The sequence below is a fragment of the Dermacentor andersoni genome, chromosome 9 (genome assembly GCF_023375885.2).
Source record: "Dermacentor andersoni chromosome 9, qqDerAnde1_hic_scaffold, whole genome shotgun sequence".
Lineage (NCBI taxonomy): Eukaryota > Metazoa > Arthropoda > Arachnida > Ixodida > Ixodidae > Dermacentor > Dermacentor andersoni.
In genome coordinates this window covers 5,096,283-5,115,124 of record NC_092822.1, presented here as the reverse complement: position 1 = coordinate 5,115,124, position 18,842 = coordinate 5,096,283, and the positions used below count along the sequence as shown (strand labels likewise).

General features: G+C 45.5%; 1 protein-coding gene across 14 annotated transcripts in view; it reads left to right on the top strand.

Moving 5' to 3' along the window:
* LOC126527418 (uncharacterized) overlaps positions 1-18,842 on the top strand; it is a 476,501-nt gene that overhangs the window by 172,782 nt on the left and 284,877 nt on the right. For all 14 annotated transcript variants that reach the window (XM_055068432.2, XM_055068435.2, XM_055068434.2 and 11 more), the window contains exon 8: positions 17,880-18,022. In XM_055068432.2, coding sequence (XP_054924407.1) covers positions 17,880-18,022 — 143 coding nt within the window. The remainder of the gene's footprint in view (positions 1-17,879; positions 18,023-18,842) is intronic.

Here is an 18,842-nt window from a genome sequence, read left to right as displayed (position 1 = left end):
TTGACTGCGTGACGCTGGCAGTTTAGGCTATATTTCCATTCAGTAGGTGCATAGACGGACTTGGCAGGAACGTTTGCTGTAATTGTATGCAGTGTGGAGAGGAGGTGGGCAGCGACTGCTGCTTGAGTGCTTATTTTGACAGAGATGTGAGCATGAACCTCAGTTGACAGGAGCTGAGCACACCTTTATTTGCTTTGTCTTTTATATACAGTTAAACCTCAATATAACGAAGTTGATAAAATGTGCAATTCACTTGTTTATATTGAAATTTTGTTATATTGAAATTGAACCTTTTTGCAGGTAAGCACAGTCACCGATGTATTTTTTTCTGAACAGAAGGGGCCGCAAAATTTTCTGGATTATTGGGCAGTTCGAAAAAGCAAATTTAAATGACAAAGAAAAGTGTTTTTTTTTTATTTATTTAAGAGTCGGCGACGAAAGTTAAGTGTTCATGCCATGTCGACGGTATCTTCACATTGATGGTATGAAGCAAAGCTTGCTACGCTTTCACGTCCACTCCACCTCCGCGCCTGATAGCATGCTGATTGTGTCGCCCGTAGTGAGACGACGCTATCATGAAAACTGCCAGCAGTGGGGAGCGAATGCTTTGTCTGTGTTTTGCTTCAATGTGGGCCTGAAACTGTACGCAACCTTCTCTACTAAATGCGTGGGAAGTCTGCGTACATGATTCCAAGCCATTTCGGCACGCTCACTCTTTGCACACGGGACAGATTATCTCTCTAAAACAGAGCGTGCATGGTCTTAATGTGCTAAAATACACGCTCTAACCTCCAGTATCTTTTTGTCCTGAAGCAACCAGCTCGAGCCTTAAATAGCAATGCCGTTTGTGTTGTCATACAGATTTTCCTTTGTAATTCTTTTCTCTCTGTTCTTGTAAACCTCCATGATCTTTCTTGTTTCTATACTTTGCATAAAATTTGCTGTCTGTCTCTTTTACTTTCTCTTTGATGGCTCCTGCTTGTCTATTTACACTTTCAATTACCCTGTACTTGGCTGCCTATTTTCTTGACCTCTTCTTCCATTCTTTGTCCACGCTTTTGAGTTACAGATGCTTGTCCGCTTTAGCTGCCTATTTGTTTTGATCCAGGTTGCCGAGTCTTTCTTCATAACTAATTTTGCTCTGACTTCAAAAGAGGCCAAACCCATGCCACCCTGCACTGCCTCATTTGTGGTTTTACCGTGCGCTCCCAATGCCAACTAGCTTACCGATCTCTGCTTAACTTCGAACCTTGACAAAATATCCGATTTGAAGCACAGAATGGCATTTGTAAACGTTAGCACTGGCAGCATTACTCCTCTCCAGATTCCATGCACCACCCCATATTTATTGTGGCCCCAAAGTGCTCTTCTATGTTTCATTATTGTTGCATTCCACTTCCCCTTTATATTCAGATTATCTTGGTGGGTGCTTGAGTAAGTCTTTCCTTTGTTTATGTATACGCCGAGGTATTTATGTTGCTTGGCTATGGGTATGACTTGCTGTTCAATTGACACCACGTGTCAATTGAACAGCAATTGAACCAAGGGTGCTCCTAACGCCCTCAACAGGCTGGTTGCCGATGAAGCCAAACGGCGCTTCTGCAGCGTTTTTGTGTGTGATCCGAGGCCTGATCACCGAGGAGCAGCAAACATTGTCATGGCAACACTGCATTAGCTGTTAGGCCTAATCAGCATTGCATCACTGGGTGTCGAGTTCGCGACTAAAGTTACAGTTTGGTGCTGAGCCGACACAAATTCTTCGCTCTCAAAAAGCGGAGAAACCATCTTGCCAACAGAAGCAAGTGTACAGGGGCACCGACTTTCTTCACAACTGCTATTTTTGTGACATCTTGTGCGCCGATAATGTCCAGAAAGTCCAGCGAGATGTATATAGTGCTTAAGACTTTGTTAGTCATTATACATTAGCTCAATCGGGAAAGTGTCGGTGCCGCAGGGATATTAGAATAATCGAACAGGGCAGGAATAACGTAAAACTATCCCCATCTGTTTTTATTCCAAATGCGCTATTATCCCTTCGGGATAAGTCAAGATGGCTGGGGCTCAGCCCGTATTGCGGGGGACCTAAGCCATTTTTACCTATCACGAAGGGCTCACGGCGCATTTGGAATAAAAACAGATTGGAATAGTATTACGTTACACTGGCCCATATCTGAAAAATTGCTCATTGCATGTTTTAAAATTTAGATTCGTTAATTTCAAATACCATGGACTCCAAACGAAACCTCAAGGGACCAGGGAAATTGGTTCCAGTTGTCAGGAGTTCTATTTACTGAGAGACAAAGCTGAGTACGATTGCATGGTTACAAAACCAACCAGCCATAAGGATGGTATTTCATTTAAGAGCCAGTTCCGTTCAAGCGATTTCTGTTTATCGAGATTCCACTGTACTTCAAAAATTCAGAGCATTGAACTACAAGCTGAAGTGAATATCAAAAAGCTTAATATTCAATCAAATATTAGAATCATATATCGAATATTTGCACCAGTCATGTTCATATAAGAACGCGCACACTACCTTTCGAGTTCAACAAAATTTTTATGCAACAAAGGAAAGTCACTGCATACTTTGGAACCAAGCTTGTATTTCCAGCGCACACTTCTTTTTTTTCAGCATAAATATCTTTGTAGCACTTCATATGCCTCTGCCCTACAGAGCGCATGAGTGTGCAGATATAGAAATGCCCGATACTGCCAAATAATGCCAGAGCCTCGGGTAAAGCCAAGCATCCCATCTTTCTTCCCATTGCAATATTATTTCTTGATAAAACACTTCCAGAACACAAAAGCTATCGCAGCACTCGGGATTGTTGACAATGTTTTTATATACTGTAGAACCTCGTTGATATAATAGCGTTTCATATGATTTCCTGGTGTTAGCGTTCGCGATCAAGAAAGCAGAAATGGTCCACTGCAGTTATTCTTTTCTTACGGGTAGTACATTCAAGAAAAACATGATTTTTGTTCACCAATGCTCATTGTATCACCAAACTGCGATCGTATATGTTTTCCATCCACTACATTCTCTGTGAACAGCAAAAGGTACAAGGCCTTCGCAATTGAGAGCAGTAGGAGTTCGCAATGTTAGCTTCTTCATAGTACTTGCTCGCCCAGGCCCCTTGAATATGCCGCCATGCACTCGGTTTCGGGTACATCATCAACAAAAATTTCGACAAGGTTCGGTTGAGCAGCAGGGGTTCAGCAGAGGTTGTGCAGTCCGAGTGGTCAATGCAGCCTCACCTTCGGGGACTACATTGCTTAGTTTCCCGAGAAGCGGCCCGCATAGGGCGGGGACGAGGGACGTCGAGGTGTAGGCGAACGGGACTGACGACGTTGCGGCGAAGGCGAATGGCTAGTGGTTTTTCCCTAAGAGGGAAGGCCGGCATGGTATGATTCAGAGAGGGGTGGCAGAGGTCTAGGGTCTCGATTGAAGCGGCGATCAGCATATGGTCGAGGCGAGGAGTACCAGCGGCTACTACAGCAGTGGCAGGAGATGTGACCGACCCGAGGGCAAGCAAAGCAAATTGGCCTCTCATCCGGTGTTCGCCACTCAGTGGGGTTCCGATATTGATTTGGGAACGACTGTCGAGGTTCAGCAGAGGCAATGACAAGAGCGGTAGGGTTGGGACATAGGCGGACGGCAGACTGGATGTCCATGTTTGCAATTTCTTGGCGGACAACAGCTTGAATGAGCGAGATGGTCATGTTGTGAAGCATATGGGGACAGTGAGAACTTGGAGCCATAGCCTCAAGTTCGCAACAAAGGACGTGTGTCGAGCTTGGCGTTGTAGGCGGATGTGATGCCGGAGGGTCATAATGTGACACCGGAGGGTCGTTGCAGGAGAAAGTGGCAGCCGTATTCGGAAGTCCGTCGAAGCATTGTGGGATGCGTTTGCTCTTCGCTTGTTCAAAATTCCGGCATTCCTTGATGATGGACTCAACCGTTGAGCAGTTCCTGCGAAGCAGGAGGTTATATGCATCGTCCGCGATGCCCTTCAAGATGTGTCCAACCTTATCGGCCTCCAGCATGTCCGCGTCCGCTTTACAGCAGAGAGCCAGAACGTCTTGAATATATGTGACGTACGATTTGGTCGATGTCTGGGCACGAGATGCTGGCTCATGCTTGGCCTCCATTTGACGTCCCACAGGTCTTACGAAAAGATCACGTAGCTTTTTCTTGCAGGAGTCCCAGCTTCTAATGTTGGCTTCATGCATCTCTAACCATACCTTCGCGGTTCCTCCCAAGTAAAAGATCACGTTGGCCAGCAAAAGTGTGGCATCCCACTTGTTGTGCTTACCGATGCGTTCATACGACGTCAGCCAGTCTTCGACGTCGACCTTGCCAGTGCTGATGAAGGTTCCCGGATGACGTAGCTGGGTTAGCAATACTTCCGTTGGTGTCTGAGCAGCGGAGGCAGCGTCAGTAGCCATAACAGCAAAACCGATGTGACGCCCGCTGCTAAAATCCAGGGCCGGCTTGTGGCGAGAGTACCCCACACGTCCACCAAAATGTTACGGGGAGAAAATATATGTATTTACAATATATACGGTTACAATGTTGCAGCTCACTAGCCGGGGTAACACCATCTACCGATCGTCGAGACACTTCAACCTCCTCTTTACCTCCCAACGTGCTTTTGTCCACAGCGGCACAAACTCGTACGTGACAATATGCTGGGTTCCTGGCCATAGAGGAATCTAGGGTAATGTGCATGCTGACGAGATCGCCAGATCAGTAGCATTGCAGGGTATTTGTTATGCTGCTGTCCCTGCCACAGACATGAAGCCTTTCCTACGAAACAAACTGCGAAACCACGGGCAACGCTTGTGGGACGCTGAAACGAGTAATAATCTTCATGTAATTAAACCAAAGTTAGGTTTCTGGCACCTAACTACGAAAACACGAAGAACAGATGCCCTATTCACTAGACTAAGAATAGGACACACATTTGGCACTCATAACTTTCTCTTCACTGGTAACGAGTCTCCAACCTGTGGTAGATGTGGTGACAGGCTGACCGTCCTCCACGTCTTCCTGGAGTATTGGGAAGCCAAAAAAGACCGGAGGAAACATTTTCCTTTTGCAGACTGCTATTGCGTCCCTCTACATCCGGCTATGTTTTTTGATGAAGAACCGCTTTTTAAGACCCAATGTAGTCCTCACTTTCTTGAATTATATTGTGCTACATGTTACAAGGCCATTAAATTCGTAGCGCATCCTCTTTCCAGAGGATGCCGCTATGATAGTTTTCTTTGTATAGTACATGCCTCTAGGCCCTCGTATTTCAAGGGCTCTGGTGAGACAGTGGTGCTCTAGCCAATTTTAGCATCTCACATATTTTGTATATTGCATCATTCTTTCGCAATGCATTTTCATTAGTCATTGCCATAATTTTATTACACGTAGATTTTATGCAATTTACAATTACCCTTTTAAGCCCCTTTACAGGCACGTCACATTAACTTCACAGAACCCATCAGTCCACTGCGAACTCATTAACACTAGCATGGTGCTCTTTGGCCATACCTGGCCCTTGCACCATTAAACATCAAACATTCATTCAAAAAGAAATGAGCACTACAATGATCAGACGCAATTCATATTGTTGAACTTCTCCAGCAGGCCATGACGAGTGAGTACCCTGAAAGGCAATTATCGGCATGGCCAAGAAGCTTCAAGCGGCAGAATCAACAGCGAATCTTTCTGTGCTTATCACATCACAAGCCACTACTAGGTAACGGATTTGCTTGCTCCTACAGGGCTTTTGTGGTCCAAGGGTAGCTGGCTGTCAACATCTGCAGCCAAGTCACCCTCAATGACCCTAGTTTCCAACACAAACCTGTTACACTGCTTTATGGGCGATGTTATTGAGGGGGAAACTAACAAGCAGCCACCCAGTGTTAAAAACTCTAAAGAGACTGCTATTGTGGAAGCACTTCCCTTCAGTAAACGAACCATGTGATCCAAACATGCAGCCATTATAGGAGTTGAATTCAGTCACTAATTGAAGGCAAAGCCTAATGACATCAAGTCTGCCAGATTTGAGACCCTCGCAATGAATAAACGAGAGAAGATGGGGAACCGAGGGTTCCCATTTTATTAATCATGGCCACATAAGTATGCACATAAGTATGGCAGTATGCGAGGGTTTATCAGCCATGTGTCTGCTCTACTAAGATCACGTATTATGTGATGCCATCTAAAAAGGATGTTTTACATCCACCCACCATGGTTCTGAGTGGCGCTGGCTAATGCTCCTAGGGCTAGATCTAGTAAACATAAGTACCCAAGTTAGTGGACGAATTGATAACTGTCGCTGTAGCAGAAGTGGTAGTGCAACGCATGCATGATGCGGAGGTTGTGGGTTCAGCTCCCACCGGTGACAAGTTATCGTTTCATTCATTTTCATTTCCCTTTCCTTCATTATTTTCTGCATTCCAATTTTAACCCCACTTACTTTCCCCGATGCTTCCCTTGACTTCATTATCCGTTGGCTTTATGTAGTCATGATTAATAAATTTGAGCCCCTTGGTTCCCCTCCTTCTCTCGTTTACACCAGCTTGTGATTTTAGATGCAGCAGCACCATAAGTACACTCTTCAACCTATCGCATTAGGGGGCAGACATATGTTAGTAATACACTCGTAAATTGACCTATATCTATGACCATTAAAATAAATATGTGCTTCTTAGCTGAGCAGTGGCCTTTAATCGCACAAGTTGAGGTAGGTGCAATAGAAATGACACATGGCTTCTGACATATGCGTCGAGAATGTGACAATTAAATCAAAGCTTTCTTTGGCTACTATCCCGGGTTGTTGCAGTTCTTTTGTTTTTAATACACAGGTATGACCCGCCGTCTTGGTGCTGACACTCCAGGGAGAAATAGGAGAGAAAATGGGAAATAGCATAGGGCAGGTTAAAGTAGTGTGGACAAAGTCATCTTGCAGAAAGATTCTACGACAGTCTAGGATACTCTTTCTGTGCTGTGGCTCCCCTCTTGATGTCTTTCATTGCTGAAAACTTGTGGGGTGGAGGGCAGCAGGTGGACTTATTATAATCTTGCATCATTGCAAGGTAAAGGCTGCACTCACTCATACGAAGTAGAAGACGTGGGCTCACTTTCCGATATTGCACCTCAGAACAGCTATCTGAAGATGTCTCATCCACCATAGCATGAAGACTCCCCTTTAGAAAAGAGTTTCATTTTAGAGCACTGCACAGGCTCGTGCTGGCCCGAAAGCCCTGGGCCCACCCTAGCCTGTGGCAGGGCTCTGGCTTATGAGTTTCGGGCTCGTGTCAAGCTTGGGCCTTGGTCAGGCCCGTAATAGGCCCAGCATGCTATTTGCAACTAAGCAAAACAGAATACTAAACACTGCAACCCTATGAAAGCATTAAGCCAGTACTATCCAGTGTATTGGAACACTACAAAAACAAACAATGGACGAAGAAAAACCAAAATGTAAACATAGTTTTGGCCAGATGTAAATTAGCGCATATCTTAGGGGTCCGCATAAGTGCATATCTCGGGCAAGGATAGTGTGAGCGATAGCAGGTCGAGCGCTCCACTAATCTAAGCCTGCCACTCAGTGCACTAGCAGATCAGCAATGGAGCAAAACCCAGGGCTTGCGCGCTGAAAAGCTTGTCACGATCGACGACACGCCACACGTGGTCCCGAACTACCGCTTTATTTCCCGAATGCCAACCTTCCGCATCGCACAACCACACTCCGAGTTCTCTCGTTCGCCACTCTCCACTCGCACACTCGCCCGCTCGCGCCGCTGTCCTCTCCGCACTCACGCCACCTGTTCACCGCTCAGTCAACTACCGTCGATCCCGCGCCTGGCCTCCGAGAACCGTGGCTCCTCGTCGCGGGTCTTGGGCTCGCTTGTCCCGGCCCTTGCGCGTCACAAGCTTATCGTTTCCTTTTCTACGGGTATACAATGCTTTGTAACCAAAGTTTTATTGTTCCTTTATATTAGTTCAAGTTGGTTTTATCGGAACAGCAGTCTTGCATTTCAGCGAGTACACTCGATGACGTGCTGCTTCTAAAATCATGCTCAGTGCCTCGTCTCAGGCACTGAGCATGATCTCATATTTCATAATTCACTTGTTGAGAAAAAGAAATACTATATTTTTATCTAGGCTTTGTTTCGAAATTGTTTTCATGGGAATTAAAACCATTATGAACCCCAAGGCTGACTCTTGGGCTAGTTGCTACGCTTTATTGATAATGGCAAAGCCTTTAGTGCAATTCAAAAAGACAGAGACGTGACAGAGACACAGAGCACTGTCCTGTGTCTCTGTCACGTCCCTGTCTTTTTGAATTGTGCTAAAGGCTTTGCCATATGAGCATTATGAACTGTTATGAATCATTTTTTTTTCTGAGACCTCAGATTGGTAGAGGTGATTGCACTCTGGCAAAAAAGATGGACCACCCAACGTTTCAATAGAGGTGGGGCAGTGAGTGTCACAGCAGCCCCACCTGTCAACAAGGAGAAGTGGGTTAGTGGGCTTTGGAGTAGTGGTGGAGAATGAATTTCAAGAGTAGCAAGGTGACGCAGAGTTGGGTCTGAATGACGAAGGGTTAGACAGCTACTTACATTGCAGTGGCATTGAAAGATTGAAAGTGAATGGTGAGAGACTCGCTGGAAAGATATTCTATAGAAAATCTTTTGTTGTAGCTGCTATACGAAGGATATTGGGGGCAGGGACTTAGGGAGTCGCCATCTGTCGAAAGCGCCTCCCTTGCGTAGATCACGCGGCGCACTCCTCATAGGTTTCACTTACGGCGTTCAATAAGAACACCACGCGGTAGCCCTCCTGGACATTTATGTAAGTACTCTCAAAACGAGGGAAGTTTTTGACTGTCAATATAATAATCTTGGGCAAACTGAAAGCACAGAATTGTTTACAGACGCGATCTCTTTACCGAATACGTACAGTGAACGCCACTGAACTTATGTGGACCCCATCGCGGTCGCTGCGATGGAGTCTCCCGAACCGGCTTCTTGCGTGAAAGGTAGGCAAACACTGAGACTAAACTATGTGAAATATGCTCTTATAGTGGGCTGTCTGTATAATCAAATGGAGCTTAACAGAAAGAAGCCTAAATGCAGCGATCGCACGGGTTCACAGTGACCGACTGCGCATCTGCATGCATGTCCGCGCACAATCTTTTGCTTTCGCTGTGAGCGCGTTTTTGTGCCGTGAGCTTTAGGCCGCAGCATATGAGCATATGACAGTACACAAGTAACCATTGTTGCATGGACGCTATCAGAACTGTTCAAAAATAATTTTGTTATAGAGACATTGACGCCTACGGTGACTGTGATGTGCCGTCGCGACGATTATCTTTTTTTGTCTTCTAAATTCTTGGACATTTCATGATTATTTCTCAAGTTGCGTCGCACTGTATGTTTATCGGTCTTGACAGTGTGCGATTTCCCTCTGCTTCTTTTTCGTAATCCAGTGCATAATTCATGACACAAACATGACCATATGCCATGCTTTCTCTTTAATGTGCATCCTACTGCTCCCTTTCCGTTCCAGTGAACTTGCCGGTATCTAGCATCAACAAGTTCGTAGACCAAACCGCCATGACATTAGCCGCGCATCGGGCGCGGGCTAGCGTCTCAGTGCACGTTTTCTGCTATTCACCGAACGTCGCAGTCCCAACGCCGTAGCAGAAATCTTCCTCGCGTCTGTGCTTGCTGCATACCCGAGTTGTAGTCGATGGCTGTCTGCTGGTTCTAAGCTTTGCGAGCCAAGCTTCTTGCAGCTCCTTGTCCTGTGGCTACGTGGGAATAAACCTGACACCGGGTTCCGTTGCGTACGTCCGGCACTGCGGCACCGAGCAGTAGCCTACCATGCTGCACTCCTTCAAAGGCAGCCACTACCTATTATAGTGATTTCAAATGTTGCCAAGCAGACACCCAAGGCGGTAAAGCCCCACCACTAAATCAAAACCGCAGCGCGAGTGGGATTTCCTACTTTCGTTTTCAGCTCGCTTCGGCGCTTCCGAAGGAGCCGACGCGGCCGCTGTGTCCTCATGGCACGTCACGCCGACGGTGGCACCAGCTTTTCCAGTGGTGGAGCTCGCCCCCAATACTGAACAACAGAAATCAATGAAAAAACATATGATGCAGCTGGTTACATTTTCCAGAGTAGAAGGCATGCCTAAAGGCAGAGTTGTTAATAATATTTTGTTGCACAAAGATATGTAGATTTTTGGCATTAGATATTGATGTGCTTCTTTGCATTGCCTTGTACATGATCATATTAATAGAAAATCAAGAATGAAACAAATTTTAGCAGTATATTTAAATATGCATTCACACCAAGTTTATTTGCTTGAGCTCCAATATTTCACCTTACAATGAGTACAGAAGTGCTCACCTATACAGTCACTATATTACTGCTCAACTATTTGGAAAGTGTAGCATGGTCGTTCATGTCGCACCTCAATGCAGCATAGTAAATAGAGGATGTAATTTTCTTTAGCTTTTTTTCTCTTTTTCAATTTCCTTTAACAGCAATTTCAGCAGAAAGCCTGACGCTGTGAATTCTGCCTCTTGCAAATAATCTTTAACATATTCTTTTTTTATTCCCACCTTCTTAAAGAGTATAGGCAGGTGCTGTGCCCCTCTCTCTGGAAGTTGCCAGCTGGCTCTCTCCCAATTTCCTTCTTGGTTGATTGTATGCGTGTGTTTTTGTACCGAATAATTAAAAAATTAAGTAGCAATTTCAGGGCAAATGTGAGAGAAATGCATAAGCATTATGTATTGCCTTTTTGAAGTCTCGGATCCAGGATTTAAATTGCATTAACCACATTGCAAAGCGTTGTTCAGTAGCTCACTCGACACACGTCTGCCCTTTTCAAGAAGTGAAGTGCAACTGATGGAGGTGCACTCGCGCACACACGCATGCGCGCGCCTGCGCGCACACACACACACGCACGCACGCATGCACACTCACTCACTCATTCACTCACTCACTCATTCACTCACTCACTCACTCACTCACTCACTCACTCACTCACTCACTCACGCACGCACGCACGCACGCACACATACATACTGATATATTGCCAGAAAATGACAATGATGTCAATTCACCGTTGTACAGGGAATCGCGTATTGAAGAAGGCAGATTACCCACTTCCCACAACAGATGAGGTCCCCAGCTACTTGAGGGGCGGCAAGGTGTTCAGCACCCTGGATTTAGCACAGGCTTACCAGCAACTTCACGTGACACCGCAGACAGCAGAGATATTGACCCTCAACACGCTGAAAGGGCTCTACAAAGTCAAACGGTTACCTTTTGGAATCTCTGCAGCACTACCCATTTTTCAACGCTTCATGGAAATTATGCTGTCTGGCATCACAGGCACTCTGAAGTCTCTTTGCTACCTTCGGCATGCCCCGAAAAATTATCTCTGACAACGGAAGAGTGTTTATTTTTAGCGAGATTAAGCAGTTCTATGCATCAAATGGCAAACAGGCCACCACATCATCAGCGTATCACCCTGCAACAAACGGCCAGGCATAATGCTATGTGGCAGAACTGTAGAGAGTGCTCCTGATGGATACAACGTAGTCCATACAGTGTTGACTTGCGAGGTTCCTGTATCATCAACAAATGGTGGTTCACACAGTTACAGGAATGGCACCTGCGAGAGCAATGTTTGGATTTGAACTCTTGTGTCTCCGTGGCCTACTCAAGCCAGAGACAGAAACACAGATCCATGAGCGCCAGAAGACACTGAACCAGTCACGTTGCTTCCCACTAGGGGAAAAAGTGCTTATCCAGCAGTGTTTAAAAAAAGCCAGACTGGATTGCAGGTGAACTACTGCACCGCATCGGACCATGATCTTGGCTTACAAAAAGCATCCTCGGGAATGTTCAGCATCACCTCAACCACATAAAAAAAGTAGGGACAAGGACTTCCTTATCCACCCTCGTGAAATGTCCTTTTAGCCAAAGATGTCGTATAACACATCAGCTTAGGAGCAGGCAATTCAAACGAAATCAGAAAATTACATGAAATTTAAACAGCACACCAGAACGTGCCTCGTGATCAATGACCATGAGAGACGAGGACAAACACTACAGGACACTGACTAACATCTGCTTCAGTTTTCTTTGCTTTATTATGATCTAAAATATGCTTGGAACTTAAGACATTCATTGTGATCTTTAAGTACATTTCGCCATGTAGTATACATGTACTGTAGCACATACCATAGCCTCCCTTTACTTTTAATTTTTTTCGTTTTCAGTACTTTGGGATTTATGTAATCACCAATGTTAATAATTTTCAATTTCCTCAAATTTATTGTCGGCATGTGTGACCAAAATAATTAACATGGTGTCATGGCAGAAGGAAGTTAGGCATCACTGTAGTGCTAGAGCTTTGCCCTAAGTTCTTCCGTGTATGCTGAACGTCATGTGGTCATCCTCATCATGTGGTCAGGGTCACTAATAATCAATCACGAAACCTGCTATGCTGCTTTATGTGACACTTATCATTATTTATGGCCATTGGTAAAGTTATTTGTTGCTCAGTTCACCAAGAGTTGCACAGAGGAACTCTGGGTGGGTTTTGAATGATTATTTCTGCTATCTATTTGTTGAGGGCAGGTTGATTGCTGCTGAAGTGTGAATGAGAGAAATCGCAAGGTAGTCACACTCAGTGAAATGGTTGACGAGGTTGTTGCATGTTGTTTCTTGTTTTCTAATTTAGATCCTTTCCTTACACCAGCAATACATCACTGTGCACATGTGGCAATGAAGCAGCCCTTTGTACAGATTGCATGCTAGTCTAGGACTGCAGGTCAGGATATGCAGTAGTATGGAGGAGGCGAGGCGTAATCAGCTGATACCAACTATGGGTGTGCTTTCTGATGCAAGGCGTTGTTGCCTGGCCACGCACATAACCTAAGAAAAGAAAGACATAGCATCTTGACCTTGAATATGCTGTACTTTGGTGCGTCTAACACTCAAATCTGTTTGTGTGGGTCCCTCATTTTTTTTTTTCCTTTTGCGGCCTTGTTGGATGTTTTAAACTGGAGGAGGAAATTTGCTTGCGCTATGAAGAGACACTGGAGAGGTGGCCTAGATAACAAGGCGGCACTCCTCCTTTTGCATGCATGGTAAAACTTAGCATCTTGGCTGCGTTTTGACGCGCAACACTTCTATGGCAGCCTGGGTTTGGACCCTTAACCCACAATGTGCAGGGCAACGCCTATGCCCCATTTCATGGAGGTCCCGTGAGTCTTACTTTGAATATATGGCAGGAAAAACATTTTTCACTCTTGTAAGCCATCTGCACTGCTGCTGCATGGCACGGGCACTGGAGTGTTTCTTGCTTCCAAAGTCTAAATTGGGAGTTAGTCTTGGAAAGAGCATAAGGACTCCAGCTGCACAGGCTAAGATAGGTCAAGATAGCATGTTACAACTGTACAGGCCTGTCACAAACATGCCCCTAAATTTTATGGGCGTGGTAGAGAAGAAAGACTTATTAGTCATGATTTTTAACTGTTCCAATGGCAGACCTCGCTGCGATTCTTTCAATTTGTTGCCAATAAAATTATCGCTGTGCAATTGTCACCTGATGCATGTAATGCAAGTGGATGAATAGCCTGGCCCATCTTCAGCTCAGGGGAATGGAGTTTCATGTTGTCCCACTTAGCTCATCCTGCTATTTGGATAGAGCAAAGCTTGAGCTCTTTACGGCGAAGTTTTATGTGACAGAGATGATACCCCAATTGCACCAAAGTGCTACATTTGTGACTTGCTGTGCCAATCGGTGCCAAAACTGTAAAAATGCCTTGAATTGCACCCAAGCTGCTCCAAAACACTGAGCGTGACCACGAAGGTTTCATGTTCAGGCCAGTTTCAGAGAAAAGTGGTAGCTAGGTAAATATCCTGGGTTTTGTTAACTTCATTAGGATATCAGGAGTCGGTATTGCTGCGACGTCTGGTGCCATTCCAGCCTGTGTACCACTTGCACATAAGTGTGATAATGTGCAACCATATTAGTGTGTCTATGAACCAGTGTTCTTGTTTTCTCGAGAACCTAATTAAGAGTTTACCTTTGTACTTATTCCATGAGACAACGATGCACATATACTAGTAGGTTCACAAGCATTCCTTGCCAGTGAGGCTACTAGAACAATCGAGTTTTGCTGGCTTCGTCACTTGGCATCACGGGGCACTTAGGTTAGCTTTAGTGACTCTCCACATGGCATCTGTTAATGCTCTTTGAAATCATTCTACCTGTTTATTTTAATTGTGTGTGGTTGTTTCACTTACAGCAGCATGAGGACATGTTGTAAAATGTAAATTCAAAGTTTTGAAGGGACTGCGTGTTGCTTACTAGGACCACTGTGGCAGCGTACAGTTGTGTTTAAGTCTGAAGACATTGATTCAAAGTCACTCGAAGTCCACATGCGGCAAAAATGTTACTGCTTTTGTTGAATAATTTTTTTTTTTCTCGCTTGGTGCTACCGGTACTAGCACTAAGTAAAAGTATAGCTTTGGCTAATGGGATACAAAGAGTTGCAGCAATCCACTACAAACGCACTTCAAGCATGCTAGTAGAGGTCTTGCCACAAATTCCTTGGCCTCGCGGTGGCCATGTCACCTGTATCATTAAGCCACAAAAGTAAAAAATTCTTGCAGAACCCATCTCATGATGAATGTAGATTTGGCTATGATTAGCACAGAAGTAATGTATTGCCAAACCTTATTCTCACCACTGAAACAAGTCATGCAGGAGGCATATACACGCAATGGGGCTTCTCTTTCACACATTCTCACGAACAAGCTGCACTATCTTGTGGCACCGCTGCAAAGTCTGCGCATGGGTTGTGTCTGAATATATATTCAGGAAATATTGTCTGCGTATATATGACGTGGATTTGATTCTGCCCAGAACTGAAGAAATTTTAAAGGATTTTTTTTATGTCATTGAAGAGCGGCACCTACCCAGTGATTCAAGTTGGCATCAAAGCGGTTCATCGAAATGTGGCACATATCCTGTGACCCAAGTTGGGGGCTGGCCTCCCTGCCTTTCCCATCCTCTCTCTCTCTCTCTCTCTCAAGTTGGGAGGAAAATGGTTTGAGTCATAGAAACAAAAACATCTCGTAAAGTGCTTAAATTATCCCAATAATGCTAACAGTATTACAATGTTTAATCAAAATGCAAATGGAAAGGAGTGAAGTGCATGGGCACGTTTGTGCTGACTGAGGCTGTTAGGTGTGAAAGAAGTTGCACTGGAAGCCTAATTTAGTTATAGTGTGCCACATCAGTTAATGTCCGCAATTAGTAATGTGTGTGCCAGCAATGTCAATAAGAGGATTCACTGCGAGCATGACCAAATAGCAAGCACGAATGCCAAAGTGCTCGAGCACTTCACGGAGCCGCATCCATGGGATAATAGCACACTTTTTAAGTTAACAACATCATTAGTAACAGTTGAAAACACATTTGTTTAAGAAGTATTTTTATACAAATTGTGGTTTGAAGTATTAGAGCAATGTCTGCGACATGCAAAAGAACCATCTGTAACCTAACCTGAATGGAGTTGCACTCCCGCTATTGTACTAGCGTCACATGGTTCCCGTTGTCATGTGGTACATAGAAATTTCTTAGCATGCACTAGAGTAGCCTGAGCACTGTATGGAAAAAGAAAAAAAGTAAAGAAAAGAAAACAATGTATGCCTTAGTGTTCGACTGGAATTTTAGTTTCTGTTTGGGCATCATATTTCCACTATAAGTAGTAGGCCAGAGTGGGAACTTTGCTTGGAATAACCGTCTCGCACCTTTATATGTTTCAACACCTAAGCTACAGTAGAGTTGGCGAAGAAAAAGGTGTATGGTCACGGACACTGCAACTGCTTTGCTGCCTTTTGGACGCCTGAACTATTCTATGGTAAAAAGAATGAGTAAGAGGTGGGGAATGGGAGTGCAGGTGATACGAAAGAAAGCGTGGAAGGTAGGCAGGAAAATGTAGGGGGAGTTGTGGTGACCTGCTGGCCCTGCTTCCTTTGTGGGCATCCCATACTGTTGTGCAGCCAGGCACCGTAGAATGCGAGGCACTAGGTGATCTCAGTGGGGTGAAAAAATGTCACTAGAATTTCATGTATGCAAACCTGGCATTTGGCTGTGCCTGCACGGAAGAGGAGAGCTGCCTTTGTGTCAGCCCAAAGCCCCAGATTGCAGGAAGTTGTCAGAACTCCTCTGCGCCGTGTTGTGATGCGCATGCACCTGAGGAGGAGATGATCTAAGTTCTCCTCCTAGCCATATCCAGGACACTTGCCCGTGAAGGCAACAAGCCATTGTTTGTCCATGTGTTTGGCGACAAGCCATTGTTTGTGTGCAACTCATGCGAGAGCTCAGTAGCGTCGTGCACTGCAGCTGTGTGAGCCCTCGAGCAGTGATGGACAGCAGTGGGCTCCAAGCGGCAACACAAGCGTTTTGGTGGAGGCTGGTCAGGAATGCTCAAATGGTGGCTCGCACATCATAAGCTGGATAAACATATTTGAAAGTTGCAAAATCGTGTGCAGCCAGCAACTGGCCTCCTCGTTGCCCGCAATGCCGCAGTGCCCTTGCAGCCACTGCAAATTTAGGCTGACACCCCTGCTGTAAGCGCCAACGTTGCGTAGCCTTACTGAATGTATTACATCATTGAGAACATTAAACCTGGTAAGTCCAGGTGGGGTGAATGTGGTGGCAAAGCAATACTTGCACACACACTTCGTTTTTATGAATGTTATAGGGGTTGGAGGACGGACTTCGGGATGAAGCAAACTTGGGAAGGTTTATTTTACATTATATACAGAGAGGTGAGAGTCAAGTAACAGTCGTACAGTCATTACAGGCCGGCAGCAACTCGGACGCTGCGGCCCGCGGCAAGAAGTTCGAGAGAGGTGAATCAGGGAATGCTCTGGAATCTCTGGAATGCTTCTTTTAAACCCTTCGAGGACTGGAAGTCGCGTCATGTTCGGCCAATGGGAGAGCCCGCTCCGATGACGCCATTTTCGGCCAATGGTAGGCGCCCGGGCAGTGGTGTCACACCCGGCGAAGAGAGTCGCCGTGGTCCCCCCCCCACCGCGGTCTTCCCTTGCGGACTTCCGCACCGTCTGGTTGTCACGGCGAATTACCGCCGTCAGGCCGACCCGGTACAATAGCGCCGTCTTGGTCCGGTACCCACTTCCAACAGTGCCGGGCTATCCCCTCGCTTTTCTGGAAGAGTCAAGCAGTGAATAGCGACCGCGGAGCACACGAAGTGGGGGCCGCCAACTTGTTTGCACGTGTCTTGCCTCAGGAATGTGTCATCCGTGTTTCTGCATCCCTTACTTAGAAGTGGCGCGATTCGAAGCGGTCTGGGGAATTTGAAGTAGGCTCAGGAAACAGCCCCATATCTAATAATGTATACAGTTTTGCCCGAGCAAAATGTATGCAGGCTCTGTGAGAGGCACTCTGTGCACCTCTTGCAATAGCTGGCGTCGAAGAGGAGCTAAAATACAAAAGCAAAAAAGTTTTAATATAAGATACAAGAATTTCTCTTTAATTGGTGCTGTCCAGCCTAGCGATACTAGTAATGCACCAAGAGTTTCGTGCAGCATTCAAGATGATCTTGGCACAGCATGCCACAGAGGCTTATCTCGTAGGTCAAGGCATTGACACGTTCTGGCAATGAAAACACTTTGTGCAGGGCCTGAAATGCATAGGGAAAGTCCAGTCTTAACAAAATTTGGAAGAGCCTGGCTGGTCAGCAGCTGATCCCAAAGTACATCGATCTCTTTATAATGTGGGTCTGATGTGTGCACCTGATGTGTGTCGTGTGTGCAGCCGAAGGCTCTCCAGAGGACACACTCCATGCGCCTCCGGTGGACTCGGCCCACCGGACTGTGCCCCTGCAGAGTGCCTTCATTCCCCCAATTGTGCCCTCAACAGCTGGACAGCAACCGGCCAGTCGGCAGCCTCCCATGCAGGTATGCTGTGTCAGAGCCAGAAGATAATAAATAATGACAACTGGCTAAACTAATTCTAAGTCTATTCTTTGCATAGCTGCCCTCGACATAGCCAAATAATCTCTCGACTGCTGTAATTATCCATGACCCCCCTCAAAAGCATTGCAGAAACTGGAGCGCTTGCCTTCCTACTAACGTGCAACTGTCCGGAGAGGAGGCCGATAGAATGGTAGAGATGAAGTAGGGAGAGCAGGTAGAGATTGGGTAACATCGATGCAGTCACGAAACAAGTGAATAACAGCCTTGCACCGTCACATCTCTCAAATTAGCTGTGTATTGTAAGTATTGTAAGTATTTTGACCCTTTTCTATGGCTGTAAAGCTGAAAAATATATTTAGAAATGTCAAACTTTCCAGCCCTTGCATGCAAAGGCTACCATATGTCTGGCCATATTCAAGTGAAGCTAATCAGTGTAGCTGAAGCATGTTCATGTCATTGTCATAATCAAAATTCAGTTGATAGCACTGCCATTTCGTCCAAAATGCTGGACCTGTGGTACAGCATGCAGCCACTGTGGAATTGGTTGCTGCACTTCCTGCCAATAAGTGGCCAATCATGTGGCTACTGAGATGGTTGGCACAGCATGGGATGATCCTGGTGGCCATGCCAAACTCGGTCAGCTTGCATTCCTTGATAGACTTGACAGATTTGTTCAGTTAACCGAAACAAAAGAAGAGGCAGAAAGAAATGCCCAAAGGCACCACTGCTTGATTTGGCAGTAGTATTTACCTATTTCTAACAAGCACCCAGTTTTTTATGGGTTCATAGCAGAAAACAACTT